This window comes from Pelodiscus sinensis, chromosome 12 (genome assembly GCF_049634645.1).
Source record: "Pelodiscus sinensis isolate JC-2024 chromosome 12, ASM4963464v1, whole genome shotgun sequence".
In the NCBI taxonomy this organism is placed as follows: domain Eukaryota; kingdom Metazoa; phylum Chordata; order Testudines; family Trionychidae; genus Pelodiscus; species Pelodiscus sinensis.
In genome coordinates, this window is record NC_134722.1 from 22,336,126 (window position 1) to 22,358,028 (window position 21,903).

General features: G+C 44.2%; 1 protein-coding gene and 1 long non-coding RNA gene across 2 annotated transcripts in view; one reads left to right on the top strand and one right to left on the bottom strand.

Annotated features, from left to right (window-relative positions):
• The window catches only part of LOC142831067 (uncharacterized), a 176,137-nt gene that overhangs the window by 140,772 nt on the left and 13,462 nt on the right, over positions 1–21,903 (bottom strand). The window lies entirely within an intron of this gene.
• Positions 1–21,903, top strand: part of SLC7A10 (solute carrier family 7 member 10) — a 101,657-nt gene that overhangs the window by 46,187 nt on the left and 33,567 nt on the right. Inside the window, exon 2 of the mRNA XM_006114933.4 lies at positions 21,484–21,688. Within this exon, the coding sequence (XP_006114995.1) occupies positions 21,484–21,688 (205 nt within the window). The remainder of the gene's footprint in view (positions 1–21,483; positions 21,689–21,903) is intronic.

A 21,903-nucleotide genomic window follows, 5' to 3' on the forward strand; every position in this document is an offset into this window, starting at 1 on the left:
ATTGTTTCATTTACTATTTACATACATATATTATACTCACAGCAAAATGACTGACCAACTATTATTTTATCAATTATAGCTGGTTAATAACCTAATTAATTGATCAGGATGCTTTTCTAACTTAGACTGGTTGATAATTAAATCACATAGTGTTTTAATATCATGTGCTGCAGTGAGCAGCAGGAGACACATTAAAGAAGCACTTGCAGGTCGCAGCCTAGATCTGAATATCTCTGTTCTAAACCATTACATGAGATATCTAGGCTAGTTCTGTGTGGCCATTCAACAAAGCACTCAAGCTTATCCTAATTTTTAAATGTTTCCTAAGCTTAAATCTATTCATGGCTGTTTAACCTTACTCTTCCTAGATAAAGAAGAGACCAATCTATATTATAGCCTCTTGAAATACTGAATCTAGGATATGTCCCATATATGAACCAGCCAACAAATAAATCCCCTGACCTGCAGATATTCATGGTTATGAGCATTCTCAGTTACCAGTGAACTCAGTGAGAACTAGGTGCAGGATCAGATTCTAAATGAACACAACTCAGCACTTAGTCTGAGTCGAAGGGGGTGTGTGTGTGTGTGTGTGCGCGCGTGCGCGCGTCGCAGTATACATTCTGATGCTGCATCTGTGTGTTTTCAAAAGAAGTTATGTAGACAAGTTTAGTACACTTAAAACTTAACACCAATTAAAACACTAAATCACATAAAAGTTTTTAAAAAAGAAAACAGGTTTTGGTGCTGCCAGCTAATTGAACTGTCCTGTCCTCTGGGAAAACTGATTAGAACCAAGGTTATAAGCTATGCTTGGCTGCTTCTTGGCTGCTTCATGTATTGGATTCACCAATAGATGATGGCAACATAGACTGGTCACTACATTTTCCCACTTATGAGCTCTTGGCTCTGGAAGGCCAATAAGCAATTAACATAATTAATCAAAGCGGAGAGTGCTGAGCATAAAAGACCTTTCTTTTTATACATCTGTGTAGAGTCGTGTCAGTACTGCCACTGACCCAGTCTATTTCATACTAGGCATTTTTATTTTATTTTTATAGAAATCCAAACAACATGTCTGCTCTGAACAGTTTAATTGGGCTGAAACTTCTCAACTCAGCAACTGACTTAAAATAAAACACAGTTTACATACTTTGAAATATAAAATGGACAGCAGATGGCAAAAATGGTTTAGATTAGCTGCTTGAGGCTATTCCTTCTACTAGTGAAATTAAGCTCATATTAGAAAGGCAATGTACCAGTGGATTGGACACTTCACTGGGATTCAGAACATCTTCATTCTGTTACTGGCACCGCCACAACTTGCTGTGTGACTTTAGTCAAGTTCGTTCCCCTCTCTCTTCCTGTTTCCCCTCCTACATTACAGCCTTTAAAATAGAAAAGGCAAACAAACTCTTCAATGGAAGACCTAGCACTAGTGCTAGGGCTTCAGGTGTGTGCCTAGCATGTTGGGGCACTTATCTTGGTTTGGGGCATCTATATGTTCCTGTAATACACAGCCCACAAATGAAGTAGTCAGTTACAAATTGTAACAAATTCCATCTCCTTAGATGAATACTGCATAACTTACAGCTGAACATTCCAAATGTCAACACACCAATTTGTCCTTAGTTGTGGAGCATTCTCTACTTGACCCATCAATAATATTCTTCAAGCAAAAATACATTTGATCTTTTGTAAGGAATAGGTAATTATCCCTTCTCAATTAGTCCCTGGGCATTGAACCGTGGAATACATAGTTCACTGCCTGCTGGAAGAGATCTCCAGTTTATGTAACAGTAGCTTTGTTTTCACCAATCCACTTAGAGTTCTGGGTCATCAGCAAATTTAATTGGTTTACAGTTGGTCTGTCCATTTAAAGGTATTTATGTGGTTTACTAATGACACAGGTCTGAACTCAGATTTCTATAGAAAACTCTCTGACCATTGATTATAGCTCCTCTTACTCCTGTACTCTCCATTTTCTGTCATGGAACCTATGCTTAGTCCAGCACTGTGTCTTGCTACTTATCTGTGTATATCCTTTGCAATTTAAGGGGAAATCAGTCATCACAGTTCATTGCTTTAAGAGTAAGTTAAATATTGCTGTATCCACTGCCTTCAGGGTGTTGGTCCCAATTCAGCCTTGGTGTGATGAAGCACAGGGCCACTGACTTCAGCCTGGCCTCCAGGAAAAACAGCAAGCAAAAAACAAACTTACTTTTGTCCCATATACTGTACCAACTGACTCGTTTTATGTTCTCTTTGCATCAGGACCAGTGGTGAACCAAACCCTCAGGGTTATTACAACATAAATCTTTACTATATATTTTAGAAATGTGTGTCTGTCTGTCCATCCATCTTTGACCCATTTGAACTCCAAATGGTAAGAGCTAGGACCACCAAATTTGGTATTCCACTTCCTCTTATCATAGCTTAAAGCAAGGTCGGGGTTCGGTTGTGCCAGGATAATGGGATGTGTGTGGAACTCAAATGTTTCTCATAAAATGGAATGGGGGGGGGGGAATCTGGTAGAAGGGTGTTATCCTGCAGAATGACCACAGGAGGCAGCAAGGGACCAGAGACGGGGATCAGAACAGCAATAACTCCCTTGGGCTAGTAAGGTTGGAGAAAGGGACAGCTATCTACTATATATTTCAGAGAGTTTGTCTGTTTGTATGTCTATTTATCTGTGTGTCTGTCTGTCCCTCAACTGTCCCCCAGCTGCAGTGGCCATGGACAGTGGCCCCCAAGTTGCCGAGGTGAGAGAGGGCTGGGGCTGTCCTCTTTCCATCAGGCAGCCTGCATACTGAACCCCTCAGCCCCAACCCCACACCAGAACAATGATTTAAATAAAGAAAAACAAAACTTATTTGAGTTAAAGACCCAAGCAATGTTGGGTAAATCTTCTAGTCTCTCTATGTTTTACTGATTTGTGTGTCTGTCTGTGAGTCTGTGTATTGGTATGTGCAGGGCTTGCCGAACTCGCGCTGTCTGGCAATCTGCACATGCGCAGATCATTCTGCGCATGCGCAGATCGCCAGAACCCGGTTCTTCCGGGTTACTCACCAGGGGCGAGTAGATTGTATAATTTGTTGAGCCCTGGGTATGTGAGTCCTGTCTGTGTAGTAGTATGTGAGTCCATTTGTTCAAGAACTTCTAAATGGTAAGAGCTAGGACCATATTTGGTATGCAGCTTTCTGTTACTCTAACTTAAAGCAAGATCAGAGTTTGTTTGTGCCAGAAAAACAAGTAATGGGACCATTTTCCGTAACAGGGAGGAGGGATGCAATACTGAGCGTGGCCAGCAAGCCCACAGAGGAAAGCAATACTCAGTACAGACTACATGTAAACACATTAGAGAGTTCAGTGGAGGACAACAAAAATGATTAGGGGGTCAGAGCACATTACTTAAGAGGAGCGGCTGCGGGATTTGGGGTTATTTTGTCAACAGCAGAGAAGAGTGAGGGGAGATTTGATAGATTTGATAACTACCTGAAGGGGTGTTCCAAAGAGGATGGAGAGAGGCTGTTCTTAGTAGTGACAGATGGTAGAACAAGGAGCAATGGTCTCAAGTTGCAGTGTGGGAGGTCTAGGTTGGATATTAGGAGAAACTATTTCACCAGGAGGGTGGTAAAGCACTGGAATGGGTTACCGAGGGAGGCGGTGGAATTTCCATCCCTAGAGGTTTTTAAATCCCATTTTGACAAAGCCCCGGATGGGATTATTTAGTTGGGCTTTGCCCAGCTTTGGCCAGGGGGTTGGACTCGATGAGCTCCTGAGGCCTCTTCCAACCCTGATTCTAAGTAATTCTTCCACTCGACTCTGATTAGGGCTCAATTGGAGTATTATGTCCAACTAGCCAATTAGCCCATCATAAGACAGGATTTTCAGGTCTCTCCTCCATGTCAGTCTTCTCTCCTGAGCCTCCAGTCTCTTGCTCTCTCTCTCTCTCTTCCTCCTACTGCCTCCTCCTCTCTCTCTCTTTCTCAGCTCTCCTCCGCCTCCTGCCTCTCTCTGTCTCTCTCTTTCTCTTCTCCTCCCCCTCCTGCCTCTCACTCAGGGGACCACAGAGCCCAAACGGCCATTTGGTCTCCACGCTCCCCATGCTGCATGGGGACTGCGGTGCCCAAACGGCCGCTTGCGCAGCTTGCTCACCCGCAGCGGCACAGCTGAGCGGCACAGAAGTCAGCTGAGCACCATGGTGGGAGGAGAAGGACGTGACTCAGGCAACAGCGCCGCCCAGAGGGAACAGCCATAGAGGCAACAGTGCCACCCAGAGGGAACAGCCAGCATTTCAGTGTTACAGAGTCACAGACATTGGGCTACTATATATATGATTCCAGGGACCACATTTCAGGAAAGATGTGGAGAAATTGAATAGGGTCCAGAGAAGAGCAACAAAAATTATTAAAGGGCTAGAAAACATGACCTATGAGGAAAGACTGAAAGAACTGGGTTTGTTGAGTTTGGAAAAGAGAAGATTCAGAGGGGTAATGATAACAGCTTTCAAGTATCAAAAAGAATGTTACAAGGAGGATGAAGAAAAATTATTCTCCTTAACATCTAATGGTAAGACTAGAAGCAATGGTGTTAAAATGCAGCAAAGGAAGTTTAGGTTCCTAACTGTCAGGGTGGTTAAACACTGGAACAAATTGCCTTAGGAGGTTGTGGAATTGCCATCACTGGAGATATTTAAGAACAGGGTAGACAGACATCTATTAGGGATGATCTAGATAGTGCTTGATCCTGCCATGAGAGCAGGACACTGGACTTGAGGACCTCTCGAGGTCCCTTCTAGGGATGTCATAATGTTGTTGAATACCCAGTTAACAGATAAGCCTATGCTTATCGGTTAATCTTATCAACTACACACATTTCCCCTTCCCCCTTGCTGACTCTACATCAGAGACAACAATGGGCAAGACAGGATTTGGTACATGTGGGAAGCCGGCTTTATCAGAGGCAGCAATGCAGGGGAGGCAGAAAGAGTAGCTTTTAAGCCAGCTCTCCTCGCGTCCTGGCTCCGTGGAGCCATCTGACCCTTCCGCTGCCTCCCACAGAGGCAGTGAAGGGGAGAAGTCAGGCACCAATGCAAGGGGGGAGCCACCTGCCTCCTCCTCCTCTCCCACCCCCATGGTGCTGTCTCTATCAGGGGAGAGGACCAGGAAGGCTGCCACAGAGCAGCCTCTGTCCATGGTGGGCCCAGGCTCACTGCGGATAGAGGCTGTTCTGTGGGACTGCTAGTGCAGCCTCTGTCCACATGGACCTTGGACCCCCCGTGGACAGGGGCTGCTGCTGCATCATACTGCTGCTTCTTGTTAGATATTAGAGGCAGCAGTGCGGGATGGCAGATGGGGGCCATTCTGCACAGCGAGCTGGTTTTTAAACTGGCTTCCTCACAGACCAGCTCCCGCCTGCCAGCCCATGTTGCTGCATCTGATACAGAGACAGCAGTGCGGAGTGACAGGGGGTTCCCCAGAAGAGGGGCCAGGAGCTCACTGTGTGCTGGCCCCGCCCCCAAAGACTATCGATTAGTCGTGTAACCGATATTTTGTGGAGTTAAATGACTATTTGATTAATCGCTATCTAATATCCCTAGTCCCTCCTAGCTCTAGTATTGTATGATTCTACGATTTACTCCAGGTCTATATTTGACTCATAAAGCATTTATTAAAATACTTAAAAATAAAATCTTACACAACTTCCTGCATTACGGGCTACTTTCTGTCTATCATTTGATGCTCATTTCAGTCACTGGTAACAGTACACATTGCTCACTATTTTATCTTGAGTCTTGCAATATGGTATATTTTCCTAAAGCCCCTTTGAGTCAACATTATAGATTAAAATCTCAACTTTTATTTAAAAAATAAAGTATGTTTCATGGTTTCAGAGAAAACTTTTAAAATATGAGTCCTAAAAACTCAAAAACCAGAAGCCAAGTAAAAAGAACCTTAACATTATTATTTTTAAACATCTTGTTCTTTGGGTGGGGCTAACTTATTATTTTTGAGTGGCTGGAGTTATCAATAATGAATATGCAAAGGGAATGGTTCCCCCATTCAAAAACAGTGGGGGAAAAAAGAGGAAATAGCTAAAAAAGAACAGTTCCACATTTTTTCTGTCTAATACAGTTACACATTTTGGAATCATTGTGTGCAGGACACCAGAGGATGAATGAATTTGGGTAATTCCACAGGGGAGCTGCTGGCCCAGAGCAGGGAGACTAGATGGCAGATAGCCACCGGAATAGGGTTTGGTTTGGTTTTTTTTTTTTTTTTTTTTGCTTAACAACTCTCAGGGTCCTTGTTTTGTTGTTGTTGTGTTTGCTCAACAGCTTTGGTCTCCCCCAACATTTTTCAACTGAGTTTTTTCCCCAGTGGGTTTTTTTTGGGGGGTGGAGTGGGGGTGTTCAGTATTTTTGGTTTAAACCATCTGGCAACCCTATCTGAAGCCTCTAGAAACAAATACCTATTTCCCTCTCTTTACCTAAGGTAGAGCATATAAATCTTCACACAAACTATAAAAACACTATTAGTTTTAGAAAAACTCAAGGAAAAGCACAGGGTCTTGTCCTGCTTCTTCCTCCGTCTCCAGTAGCAGGATTAGATTCACACACTGCTCACACTGAAATTGGCATTTGTGCTCTCCACATTATGCATAACACTAAATATTTGAAGTGGCTAGAAGTACTTTCTTTGCCCTGGATGTTACAGTACTATAGTCTATCTAGGTATGTTAACTTGTGATTAATTAGCTAATCGAATAATCGATGGAATTTCCATCAACTACTCAAGTAGTCAATAAGGGAGGGACGCTCTCTACCCCCACTGTAGCGCTGCAGTTTAAATCTAGTAGGAGCCGGGTGCACAGGCAGACACTGTGGCTCTGCTTCCCCTAACCTGCCCTCCCACCGCACGATGGAGACGGTGCTCGAGGGAACTGGCTTTTAAGCCGGCTCCCCCCAGCACCAGCTTCTCCTCCCCCCCCTTTCTGCCTCGGACACAGAGGCAGTAAAGGGAAGGGGGGAAGCGAGTAGTTGACTCGACTACACAATAAGCATAGACTTATCGGGTAATGGACTATTCCTTTACATCCTTACACAAAATAATTATACAAAAATATTGTATAATAAATGTACTATAATAATTTTCTTTCTGGGATGCTAGTCTATTCCTTAAAGAATGCACATATGTCTTCCCATAGTATCAGTTAGCTAATATAAAGTCCCCTTGCCATTGCATACTTCAATTACAAATTTCACTTCTTTGAATTTACACAATTTCGTTCATGTATTTCACTTGTGCAAACAAAACAATAGGTAAACCAGGGTCCTGCCAATTTCTGACACATGTTTCTGATTTGCTGCAATGTAACAGCAGAATTTGTCCTGAGAAACTAATATAAAAATTGTTTATTTTACACTGCAGTACAGTAGAATCTCAAAGTTACAAACACGTTGAGAATAGAGGTTGTTCATAACTCTGAGTTGTTCTCAGAACTCAGACCAAACATTATGCCTGTTTACAACTAAACTTTGACTTAATCCAGCTTTAACACTTTACTGTGCAAAAGAAAAATGCTGCTTTTAAAATCTTAATTTAAAATCAACAAGCACAGAAACAGTTTTCCTACCTTGTCAAATCTTTTTATTAAATTTTCCCTTTAGTAATTTTTGTTTAACACTGTACTGTATTTGCTCTTTTTGTCTCTGATGGCTCCTGACTGTATACTGTGGTTGACCAGTCAGCGACTCATCTCATTTGGAACTCTGTGATTCTACTGTACTAAATCTGGACAGTTGGATTACTCCCTTATACCAGTAGGTGGAGACTAAATCTTAACTTATTTGTCTGCCTCATACTCCTCTTGCATATTTCATCTTTCCAGTTTTTTTTCCAATGTTGCTACTTCTCAGACAATTTAATCTGGCTTTTATCTGTCCTCTGCTCTTTGCAGATGGATAATAGTGTGTACTAAGGATCTGAAATCATAGGTTTGTGTAGGATATACAGTATCACTGTGCAAGTGCATAAACAGCAATCCTATCCAAATACCCATCTTGTGGAAATACATCTCTACCTATTGGGTTCCATCCATAGGAATTTTGGCTGCATCGGAAGAGTAAGAATGGACACTTTTACTTCAGGTCCAGTTTTCTATGGCCACCAATCACTGATTTGTAAGAAGGGATCATACAGCTTCCTTCACTAGTCCACTCAGAACCATTCTCACCATTTTCCTCAGTAAACTGAGCCAGGATAGTTGTGAAAAGGTTTTCAGGTAAATGTGTTTGTACCACACATCATCCTGCAACCTTGTATCTGCTGTTGCCTTACAAACTATGATCAAAGTTTCAACATGCTTCAAAGTCAAGGGGTGTCTTCTACCAGGATCACAGGGGCAGCTACAGCCACAGGAATGAAAGAACAGAAAGTTCTTGCAGCAGGCCACTGCTCTGCAGTAAAACATCGCAAAAAGAAAAAGGAAGGCAAGTGTTCACAGAAAAGACTATCATAGAGAAAATGAAAACAAAAAATGAACGTAGTCCACATGAGTAGTGCCAGAGCTGTAGAACTGAAGCAAATTATCCATAATAGAGGTACATGAATGAGAATGGCATTAGAAACTTCCCCATATTGCCCTGCCAATATACCTCTTGCTGTGGAAGGGCCACTTTTGTAGAGGAGATCACAGAACAGGCAGATTTTAAGTTACATGTTCTCCCTATTGACCACGGTTGGTTTTGAACTAGTGATTTGTAGGTAAAGGCTCTGTTCAATTATCAAATCTCACTACAGGCAGTCCCTGACTTACGCGGATCCGACTTATGTCGAATCCGCACTTACGAACGGGGCTTTCTCGCCCCGGAGGTCGAGGTGGCGGATTGCTACCTGCGAGCTCCGGGGCGAGAAAGCCCCGTTCGTAAGCTGCTCCGGTGCCCCTGGTCTGCTGGAGACTATCTCCAGCAGACCAGGGGCACCGGGCGGGTTCCCGCGCTTCTGAGGCTTTGCCAGAGCAAAGCCTCAGAAGCGCAGGACCCCGCCGTGGCTGCCGCTTCAGTCCCGGTGCCTGTGGTCTGCTGGGGACCGTCCCCAACAGACCACAGGCACCGGGACTGAAGCGGCAGCCACGGCGGGGTCCCGCGCCTCTGAGACTTTGCCAGAGCAAAGCCTCAGAGGTGCAGCACCCCGCTGCCGCTGCGGCTCTTCTCCCCGTGTCCCTGGTCTGCTGGGGGGGGGGGTGCAGCTAGTGTGCCCCCCCCCCAGCAGACCAGGCTTTTGTTTTGGACCCTGGGGCAGAGCAGCTGGGGCGCTGCCGATTGATCCTGCAGCGCCGCTCTGGGCACTACTGGACCAACCCGGCAGCACCCCAGCTGCTCTGCCCCAGGTCCTGATTCAGCCGCTGCTGGTCAGTTTCAGCAGCGGCTGAATCAGGACGCCTGGGGCAGAGCAGATGGGGTGCTGCTGGGTTGGTCCAGTAGCACCGAGGAGCGGTGCTACTGGAGCAAACCAGCAGCACCCCAGCTGTTCTGCCCCAGGCATCCCCAAGTCAGCTTCTGCTGAAACTGACCAGCGCTGACTACAGGAAGCCCGAGGCAGAGTTGCTCTGCCCCGGGCTTCCTGGAATCAGCTGCTGATCAGTTTCAGCAGCAGCTGACTTGGGGACGCCTGGGGTTCTTAAGTTGATTCTGTATGTAAGTCAGAACTGGCGGTCAGTTTCAGCAGCGGCTAAATCTGGACGCCAGTTCCGACTTACATACAGATTCAACTTAAGAACAAACCTACAGTCCCTATCTTGTACGTAACCCGGGGACTGCCTGTATAATCAACTCTTCTGACTAGATCATGACTCTGACAATATGGTTTTTTGTAAATAATCTCATTGAAATATGATGAAAGGCACTAACTCATGAATTTTCCCTTATTCAAAATGGCCACCACCAGCTATTACTGTCACTGGGGCTAATGTCAGCAAGATGTTTGCATTAAGCTATCTGAATATGGAAGCGAGGCTGCCCTTAATAAAGTCAGTTGCTGTCTCCCACTGCTTTCATTAAGATAGAAGACAGAGGATGCCGGGCAAAATGCCTAGTGTGCTAGCATTTACTGGGGTAAGCCTCAAAAGAAATCTGATGAGGTTCAACTCGATGACCTCTTGAGGTCCCTATGATTCTATGACAAGTGCAGAGTCTGACACTTAAAACAGAAGAATCCCAAGCACTGTTACATGTTGGGAGCCGACTGGCTAAGCAGCAGTTTGGCAAAATAAGACCTGGGGATTACAGCTGACGAGAAGCTGGATACGAATCAACAGTTTTCCCTTGTAGCCAAGAAGTCTAACAGCGTATTTGGGTGCATTGGGAGGAGCACTGCCAGCAGATCTAGAGAAGTGATTATTCCCCTTTATTCAGCATTGATGAGGACAAATCTGGAGTACTGCATCCAATTCTGCCCCTCCCTCTATTACAGAAAGGATGTAGATTGGAGAAAGTCCAGTGGAAGGCAACTAAAATGATTAGGGGGCTGGAGCACACGATTTACAAGGAGAGGCTGAGGGATTTGGGCTTATTTCGTCTACAGAAGAGAAGAATGAGGGAGATTTGATAGCAACTTTGAGCTATTATAAGGGGTGTTCCAAAGAGGATGGAGAGAGGTTGCTCTCGGTAGTGACAGATGACAGAATGAGGACAGTGGTCTCAAGTTGCAGTGGGGGAGGTCTAGGTTGAATATTAGGCAAAAATATTTCACTAGGAGGGTGGTGAAGCACTGGAATGGGTTACCTAGGGAGGTGGTGGAATCTCCATCCTTAGAGATTTTACGTTCCAGCTTGACAAAGCCGTGGCTGGGATAATTTAGTTGGAGTTAGTCCTGCTTGGGTAGGGGGTTGGACTCGATGACCTCCTGTGGTCTCTTCTTCCAACCCTAGGATTCTATTATTCTAAGCCAGACACAGGGACTGTGAGTAGACACAGTGAAAGGTGAATGGGAAGAGTGAGGGGAGCAGGAGGCAGATTTAGGGACTGCATTGAATGGGAGAGCAGGAAGGAGTCCCAGGTGGTGCAGAGGATAGTGGTGGGACGGAAGACAGAAGGTCTTGAATGGCAGCACCTTAGCCTGTGGCTAGTGGTATTTAGGGGGAACTCTCTCCAAGTAACCAGGAGAAAGCAGTGTTATCAAAATCTCACACCTTAATTGCAAGTCATGTGATTTTGGTGCCTTTAAGAGGCACTGTCATGGTGAAGGAAGTGTCTCCGATCCCACAGTTTTCATGGCTGAGTATGTATGTGCTTGAAGCTCCATGCAAGAGCCTCTGGGCTAAGAACACAGACCTGCCCTGTTCTCATATATGGCCCTGTAGCAGGGAGACTGGCCTGGGGCAGCAGGAGATATGGGCAGGGAAACCCAGAGAGTTGGTGCTGTTGGGTCCCAGTCATAGGAGAAGCCTCAAGGCAGTGAGAGGTAGAGTTTTCCCGCTACATCAAGACAGTAATAAAAAAATGGAGAGAATTCACTCATTAAGGGAAGAATAAAGGGTAAGTAACATCTTCATCTGAGCAGCCAGGGAGAGGCATTTTTGTTCACTTTTCATATTGAATTCACATACACACTAGTAAAGGGGAATTACAAAGTTGAAAGTCAGATCAAAAATTAAAAAAATAAAGAGTTGTTTCTGTCTCAGGATTTTTGATCTCTTGAAGTTGTCAACACTGAAATCTCCTTAGCCAAGGAGGCATTTTATTTCTAGTTTAAGGGCTAAGGATTCCACCACCTCACACCGGAAGGTTTATGAGACCTAGTGTTTCTTTGGCTAAATTAGATGTATCCCACATATCTGATTCTAAATATATCTTTCATGTGAAGCAAGATAAAAGTATCTTCTCAAATCTCTGTGACAGATCTCAACTACATGTGCTGGACTCACATTGGAATCTCACATGTAGCAAGAGCAGAGGAACGTAGAGCGTGATCCACCATGAGACCCCCAAGTAGAATTTTGCCTCAAGCCATTTCCAGATATGAAGGACATCAAGGATTCTAACACATGTATATCTGATAATGTAACTGAGAAAGTTTATAAATGATAGCATTACTTTTTCATACAGACATGAAAACTATATGATTTCCATAGAAATGGTTAAAACATGATTCACTGATTTTGTCCATCGTATCTTTGATGAATACAATAACCTGATTGTGAAAGGTGGGTTTTTGTTTGTTTGTTTGTTTTTTGCAATCAGGACACTATTAGGTAGAAAGAGGGACTCATCAGTAATGAAGGATTTTGAATATATAGAAAGAATCAGTCAAATGCTGTTATATACTAAGGATGTTAAATTTAGATTAATCGCCTAATCGAGTAGTCAATGAAATTTGCATCAACTATTTGACTAGTTGATAGGGGCACCTCCGCCTTTGAAATGTAGCAAGAGCCTTGCCAGCTCTTGCTACATTTCAAAGGCAGAAGCACCACCAGTTCCCTGTTGTGCCCCCATTTCTCCCCACAGAGATGGTGGTGGGGGAACAGGCTTTTAAGCCTGCTCCCCCCAGCAAAGGCCCCTTCTTAACCTCCCCCCACCCTACCCACACCCCATCCCCCGCTGCCTCTCTCTGACAGAGGCAGCAAGCAGGGGGGAAGTGACTAGTCGAGTCGACTATCCAACAAGCATATGCTTATCGGATAGTCGACTAGTGGCTTACTTCCCTATTATAGACCACTCTTGCCCACCACCTTTTGAATTTGCAAGGATAATAATTAATAATAAATAATAATAATAATAATAACAACAAACAACAACAATATTTTGTATTTGTTTATGCCCTTTACAAGATGACCTTAAGCACTTTGGAAAAATGTTTTAAATACCTAGTCCAAGGTCACATGGCAAAGTCTAGAATAGAAATTAGGTCTCTTACCTAGATTTCAGGCATTTATACTGTACTTATTGTCATAATACCAAGAGACCAGCTCCCAGCCCAGAGCCTGCAGCAGAGGATCGGGGTGCAGAAGGGAGTGCAGACTGGAAGGGAGTTTGGGTGCAGAATGGGTGAGGGGTCAAGCTTGGGGAGGGAGTTTGGGAGCAAGAGGAGGTGAGGGGCCAGACTCTAAGAGGGAATATGGGTGTGGGAGGCCTTGGATGCAGTCTGGAAGCTGAATGCAGGCTCTGGGATGGGACAGGGTGGGGCTGCAGGAGAGGGATGCAGGCTTTTTCAATCTCATTTTTCTCTTAATTTTGGGAAACTAGGCAGGGTTTGCATTTTTCCATCTCTAAATTAACTAGGACAACAAAAAAGATGACAATTAGCTAGGGACTGGAAGCTCATATCATCAGTTTGAATAGTATGAATAGAAACGCAAGTCAGCTGATGGATGTTAGTCCATCCCTTTTGCAGCTGAAAATAGCAGCAACCTTGAGCTATGAGAGGAGTACTGAGCAGGGAGAAGAGGGTACTGTTGGAGTCAGGGGACCCATTTACATATTATTTTGTATTTGTGTGAGTCATATAGTTTTTTTAACACAAGGGCCTCAAACAAGAATATTATCCAAATCTGAATAGGCAAATCTAAACAAAGCACAAGTTAATATTTGAGCAAAAGGGCTTAAACACTAGAATCAAAATGATTCTGGAAAGAATGAAAGAAAACCTAAATTTTGAAGTATATGTACAAAATATGACAATACATCATGATCTTTTACATCTTTTATACAGATTTTTCCACTCTCTGTTCCCACTACTACAGTTTACAGAAAGAGAGACCCATAACATATCCATTAACACTATAAATGATGTAAGTGAGTCACACAAAACCTCAAGACCTATTAATCTAGTACAGATTGTATCCAGTTAATTCTGAATCAAAGATTAACATGTCCTGTGCTATTTCAGCAAAAGATGGGGGCGGATGTATAATATTTAATTTTACCATTATTTTGTGTAATGTTTTTATCTAGTGTTGATATTATCTGCACTCCTCAGTCACTTTTCTGAAGTTGCTCTTAAAATAAAGTTATGGTAAGGATTAAAAATCTGCTCCTTGGGTGGTTTTCAGCCACATATACTAATTTTATTGACAAAAATCAGTAGTTTATCCTGTAAGTCATGCAGAAACAAAACAACTCTCTGAGAACAAGCTGGATTCTAATCAGTCTCATGGATCAGAAACATTGTAAACTAAAATTTAATGATAAGATCATTATTAATAGTGACGATGCAAAAGCCATGAGAAACAGATTTTCAGATCTCAGGTGGAATTTGAAGTGCTGGCAGTTTCAAATAAAATCAGTCACCTTCATTTGGACTTTTCCTCTAGTTTTTAAGTGGAAACTACCACCATTGTAAAGGAAGTGAGAAAAACATCTGTTCTAATACTGCACTGGCAGTATAACATACATCTCTGTTTGGGTTACTAATAACCTAGGGGGGAATAAACCCAGCACCTTCTCTCTCTCATGCAGATTCTTCCTCCTAGAAATAGGCTGTGCAGCTGGTTGCAGAAAGGGACTATCATTATATTTCAAATACTGATTCTGTAGCCAGCTTGTCTGAATATCGAAAAGCACTTGAGCATAAGCTTAAATGCTTTCATGAATTGGTTTATATTATGTATCACAGTTATCTATCTGCCAAGAAATCTTCATGATCCTGCAAATACTGGAGAATCATGCATCCTGCATTTGCAATACTTATGACAGTAGAGCAGAGCTGTGCAAACTCTGTGCCTCTGTCAGAGAGCAAGGAGGACCACCCAGGAGTGTGGGATTTTGAAAAAAAAGGTACAAAAATTATGGGATATAAATGATATTATGGAATGGAGAGAGTTGCACATTGGGAAGTTGTCACCCCTTGCCTCCAGTCTCCCCTGTGCAGCTCATTTCTTCTTCATGATGCATTGAAAAACTTTCCAACAGACAGTGCCCTGAACAGTGGCAAGTATATTAGGATACCTACCCACAAGACACTGCACTGTGCATTGGCACAAGTACTCCCAGAAAGCATGCCCAGTGCTGAGGCAAGGAGACAAATAGGCACATGCACAAGCAATATACTAACTGCGATGGCTTTATGCAAACATCACTTGCAACAGCCGAAGTATGTAATGTCAAAGTCAGACACAGGACTCACAAATTTGTCCGACCACTCTGTTTATTAGCAAAGCCACTCTGCTAATACTCACATTTTCTGGGTGTATCATACAAGACTCAAACCCCTTTGATTTATACCAGTGGTCCCCAACCTTTTGGGGTTGCCGGTCGCCAGGGGGCGTGGCCGGCGCTCTTTCCCCCTTCCCTCCCCCCCCCAAGCGCCGCGCGCCCGGGCCGGCGCTCTTTCCCCCCTCCCTCCTCCAAGCACCGCGCGCCCGGAGCCGGTGCTAGCGCTTCCTCCCCCCGCAAGCGCCGCGCGCCCGGGGCCAGGGCCGGCGCTCTCTCCCCCCCCATGCGCCACGGGGGGTGAATCCGCGGCGCCCCCGGGGCCGGCGCTCACCGTGCGCCACGCGCCCGGGGCGGCTCCGGCACCGCACATGCGCCACGTGCCCGGGGCCAGGCCAGCCCTGAGCACTTGGCGGGCGCAGAGAAATGCCCCCGCGGGTGCCATGGCGCCCGCGGGCACCGTGTTGGGGACCACGGATTTATACAGTCAAAAGAAGCCAACTTAACAAGATTAAAAGGTGGCAAAACTTCACATTAGTATGAGACTAGTCAAGTATCTTCATTTCTACATCAAGCACATGGCATTCTCCTGTCCATATCTCCCTGGTTACCTCAATTACTTTCTGCCTAAGACCTAATGTTCCTTTTCCTGTTATCCCAGGCACATCTGGCTTCATTCTGATCTGCATACCTACAAATACAATCTCTTTCCTGTTCAGAGACAAACAGTATTCCCAGTAACACCGTCCTTGCCACCATGGATGTAGAAGCTCTATACACCAACATCCCACATGAAGACGGATTACAAGCAATTAGAAATACTATCCCAGAGGACACCACTGCCAACCTAATAGCAGACCTATGTAACTTTGTTCTCACCCTCAATTATTTCCAGTTTGAGAACAACTTATACCTCCACATCAGCGGCACAGCAATGGGTACACGCATGGCCCCACAGTATGCTAATATCTTTATGGCTGACCTAGAACAACGTTTCCTCAACTCCCGTCCCCTTTTACCCCTTCTCTACTTACGCTACATCGATGACATCTTTATGATCTGGACGCATGGCCAAGAAACACTGGAGACGTTCCACAGAGATTTCAACTATCTACACCCCACCATCAACCTCAGCCTGGACCATTCTACACGAGAGATCCATTTTCTGGATACCACAATACAAATCAACAATGGAACATTAGAGACCACCCTCTACAGAAAACCCACTGACTCATACAGCTACCTACATGCTTCCAGTTCCCATCCAGCACACACCATACGATCCATCATCTATAGCCAAGCCCTTCGATACAACCGCATCTGTTCTAATCCCACTGACAGAGATCAGAAACTTCAGGATCTCTATCAAGCATTTATAAACCTCAACTACCCACCCGGAGAAATAAAAAAGCAAATTGAAAGAGCCAGACGAATACCTAGAAACCAACTACTTTAAGACAGACCCAAGAAAACCAACAATAGAACACCACTTGTCATCACCTACAGCCCCCAACTTAAACCTTTCCAACACATTATCAGTAAACTACAGCCCATACTGGAACAGGATACTAAACTTCAAGAGGCTCTGGGAGACAGACCCATAGTCTCCTATAGACAACCACCTAACCTCAAGATGATTCTCACTAACAACCACAGGACATACCACACTAACACCAACCCTGGTACCTACCCTTGCAACAAACCTCGGTGCCATCTTTGTCCACATATTCACTCTGCTGATACCATTATTGGACCTAACCAAGTGAGTTATAAGATCAAGAACACATATTCCTGCGCATCCAGAAATATAATTTATGCTATCATGTGCCGAAAGTGTCCGTCTGCTTTGTACATTGGACAAACATCTCAGACACTTCGCCAAAGGATCAAGGCCCACAAAACAGATATTAGACAGGATCACAAAGAAAAAAGTTTCTTGCCATTTCAACCAGAAAGGACACTCTCTCAATGACTTAACCACCTGCATCCTACTTCAAAAACCTTTTAAATCTGCACTTGAAAGGGAATCCTCTGAACTGTCATTCATGCTAAAATTTGACACTCTACGCTTGAGTCTCAACAAAGACTCTGGCTATCTCACCCATTACAAAGATAGCTTCCCCAATTATCACCTCTAATACCATTAACTCACAGACATTTCCCCACCTCTAATACCATTAGCTCACAGATATCTACCTTCCCCCCCCCCCCCACTCCCCCGCATCTCCCCTCTGTTCTGAAATTTGATTTGTTCTTGTCATATGTGTTCATCATTTTTTTTACTGTATCCATTGGTCTATATGGTTGTGACAATTTTCTTCCACTATTTGATCTGAGGAAGTGGGTCTGGCCCACGAAAGCTCATCATCTAATAAACCATCTTGTTACTCTTTAAAGTGCTACATAGTCCTGTATTTTGTTTCAGTATTCCTTTATCTTATTCAATTATTACAGTATAATTCATCTTTCTCTTACAATATAATTCTGTCTACTTTCACAGTAGTATAGAGGTGGCCTCAGTCACCTATCACTGTGTCAGGGAAGCTTCTGCTCCCTTCTTTGGGTATCTGTTATACTGTCAGGTTACCTTGATATATAAGTGTCATTAGCATGCCTTGCCCTTTTTTTCCTGTCAAAACAGGAAAATGGACTTTACTCAAGTTCTGCACCTGGTCATACTCTTCTCTCTGGCACAGTATCCACTGTATTTTTTGCATTTTCCTGAAACTATCCATTTCTATACGTACAGATTTCTTGTACAAGTTTTTTATTATGTAATTTACAGTGCTCAGAGGCATAAACTGGACCTGTGGGCACATCACTTGTTTAGAAGGCAGTTTATTTGCATAGCTATTCTTATACCACTTTGACACATCAGGTTCCCTCAGACTAGTTTAGCATTCCACCCAGGGTGACTGTCTTCCCTTGAGAAGGTTATTTTGAATGTTAATTAGACTTTCGCTGTCCTGATCTCAAGTGTCAGCCAGAAGGTTGCTCTGCCACCAGCTTAATATTAACCTGATTTCTACCCTATTGTTCAGTTATCCTAGTCTCTATCCAATAGGAATTCTTTGTGTGTGTGATTCAGTCCAACTCTGAGTCATTTCAAAAAGGCGATGAAAATTCTATTTTGAATATTTATATATTCTTATATGATAAATATTTATTTCTGTTAACAGTGTAAAATAATCATTTTGAAATAGAGCAACACTTTGTTTTTCTGTGGGGAAGAGAGATCATTTGATTTTAAAAGTTGTAATTCAGTTTTTAAATCCATTGAGGCTTGTAGTAGGCTGTAAATCCAAAGAGAAATCTTAAACAGCACTTTGCAATCAGTCTTTCATCTGTTTCTTTGCACACACATGCACATGCATGTATACACAAAGTTCCTTTTTGAATTCAAATAGGATCAACTTCTGACTTTGTTCGTGCCTTGGATTTTGCCACTTTTTAATGAGATGCCTTGAGATTACCTCACCCTGACATTGTAGCATTCTAAGCCATCTTCAGAGCTTACATAATGTCACTTATAATGTGTAGGTGCAATTAATCACCTATGTAAAGCAACCTTGTAGTTTTTAACTATAGAAAAATGGTGTCATCGAGGAGAATATATAAGAGATTCAATGTTGTTGCAAGACAGAAGACAACTAACTGCAGAAATTACTTAAAGAGTTCCTATAGCAATACACTAGTAAAACCTGCTTTTTATGTGAGATTCTGGTTCCAAAGCAGATTTAATGACCCTGCTTTAATAGGGTTGCCAGCTCTCATGATTTTATCAACAATCTTATGACAGTTAGTGTTTTTTCTAAAAGCCACAGTTCCTGGAGACAAAGTTATTATCCCAGAATCTCAGCTTTCTTTTACGGAAAAAGGAAGTTTTTGTCCCTGGTTGTAGAAGGATGCTTGAAAAGGTGATCAAGTGTACCTTAGAGGCTCAACAACTAGAAAGCACATTACACAAACTTGAACTGATTGTATATTCTTTTTTAAATCCCATGATTTTTAAACCAGTCTCATGGTTTTGAGGGTCTAGCTTGTGATTTTTGAATGTGTGGTGTTGGCAGAAGTACTACTTTAAGCTGCTGCACCTTTTCACCCTCATGCAAGGGAGCTGACGGTTGCTGCCCACCCCTGGGCAAGGTGAGAGGGAGTCTGGCTCCGTGCTTCCAGAAGGGGTGGAGCCAGGGGCGGGCAGCCTTCCATGCTGCCCAAAGTGCAGTGCACCCCACCTCCATCCCTCCGAGCCACATAGAGCGCACAATGGTGGCAGTACTCTCAGGTGAATCCACATAGCACCAAAATGCTGGTTTTGAGACTTAGTATTTTGAATTGGGTCAGCTGGAAACTTGCAAATGCTGTACTTCTTTAACGTAAGTAACAATAAAGCAGCTCTGTCCTATGTGAGTGAACATGTTAGCACAGCTAGAGTTAGCTCAGCTGGAGTAAAAGTAACAATGAATTTACAAATTAAGATATGAATGGCCAAGCCACCCACCTCTAACCCAGTGTCATAACTAGGTATTTTTACGCCTGAGGCAAAGTATTATTTAACACCCCCCCCCCCCCCCCCGTTAGATTAGCATGCGTCATGCTCTTTACTTTTGTAGCTTATTATTTTTACTTACTGCATCTTTGTGCACCTGATTAAGATGCACTCGGGGGCCCCACGTGTCCCGCCTTTGTTATAGCCCTGTCCTAAACAATAATTAAAACACCTTCCTTCCATTGTCATTATATAATGTATGTTGTTCGGAGGATGCATCTTGTTGCGTTTTCTGTTATTGTGATATGGAACTGGTTTTTGCTTTGTTTCATGGATTTGCCATGACAACGCACTGTGGCAACTCCGTGTGCTAGCAGCTCTGGATGTGGCCTGACATCAGGGTTTGATAGGCTGTTAGATATGTCAGAAGCTAGGAACCAGTGTTGGGTTTACAGTGGAGCCACACCCATGCTCAGAAGGGGCACTGCTCTGCTTCACTTTCACTGCAACCCTGCTGGCTCCCCCAACCCATCACTTTCCTCTCAGTCTGCCCACTGCCTGGCCAAGGGCACCTCTCCAGCTCCTGACCCCACCTACCTGCTCCTCACTGCCCCCTCTCCCTAGATCTGGACCCCTCAGTGCACTTCTGACTCTGGCAAATTCTACTTCCCACCACCCTGTTGGGCCTTGCCGGTCTCCCTGGAGCTGAGCTTCCTGGGACTGGTGCAGAGACGTGGCCTATCTCAGCTAGTTGTGGGGGGGCTTGGCTGGAACCCCACAAGCAAATGGGTATTAAGGGAGTCTGGCTTTGGCAGGTCCCAGGCCTGACTGATTGTGCCACTTCCCAGGGTCTGGAGCAATTCCCTGCCCCAGTACCAGCCCTGATACAGTTGCCTCCCAACAGGGCCAATGAGTGCTCTGGGAGGCAGGATGCAGGGAAGAGGGGCTCTGGGGAGTGGTGCTGGGCTGTGAGGTGGCTAGAAAAATGTGTGTGTTGGGACACTAGGGAGTGGAGGGTTCTGGGCAGTTGTGGTGGGGGGCACTGTGCTTTTGTGAGGAGATTTGGAGGAGTGCGTGGGATAGTGGATTGGGGACCTGGTCATAGAGGGTCAAGGGGGCATTGAGGGGAGGGGGCTGTGTGGCATGGCACGGCACCAGCCTGCACTTGATGGGGTGGGGCAGGCTGGCAGCACTGAGCCAAGTGGGCCACTATTGGTTTGACAACTGCTGGTTAGTAAATAGTACCCTCGTACTGGGCTGCCATTCCATGCCTCATCGCCTCTGGCTGGCCCATTGCTCTGGGGACTGACCTCCCCACACCAGGCTCTATTGCCTCTATGGGGGCCCGCAAATATCTTTGGCGCTGGGCCCACAAAAGGTTAATGCGGCCCTGCTTGGAATCTTCTAGATCTTGCACAGGAAAGCCCTGCTTCAGCACAACTGTTATAGTCTGTAACTGTGGGATTCCCCCTCCAGCAAGAAATACTAGCAAAGATGACCCCTACTGACCAATAGTGAATGAGGGCAGCTGCTTCAGCAGATGCTATTCAGCATGTTCAGTACAAGCCTAGTGACAACTCTGGCAAGGACATGTGACACTGAGTGCCCCTCCCAAACACCCAAACCCCTTCTAAACACCAGAGCCATCTATTGGAGAAATAGTGACTGCTTCAGCCTTCAGCAGACCTAATGCTCTTCATTTCACTTTATTTTTCTACGTTGCAACATTTTCCTTAAGATTTAATCAATCGTAAATGCAATCAAACCTTAGAAGAGCAACGAAAGCAATTGCATCTATCTCCTTCCTCTAACATCCCACCAATCTTCTTGTTTATTCCAGGTAACATTATTGGTTCTGGAATCTTTATTTCACCAAAAGGAGTTCTGGAACACTCTGGGTCAGTGGGACTAGCTCTCGTCATTTGGGTGCTTGGAGGAGGGATTGCTGTCCTTGGATCTTTATGTTACGCTGAGCTAGGAGTTGCTATCCCGAAATCAGGAGGGGATTATTCCTATGTCAATGAGATTTTTGGTGGGCTAGCTGGGTAAGTATGGCATCCATTTAATCCTTAATCTTTTTGGATGTTTCTGAGCAGCTTTGAAAACATTTTTAAAATATTTAGTGGAAAAAGCACGATTTTTCCCTTGTGCTGAAGTTGCAATTAACGTGTCTATTTGTCTTACAGACTTGATAAGAAACTTTTATAAAGTGATTCAAAGAACATTATCCTGTGCCTATAAGTATCCCTTCCGGTTGTTT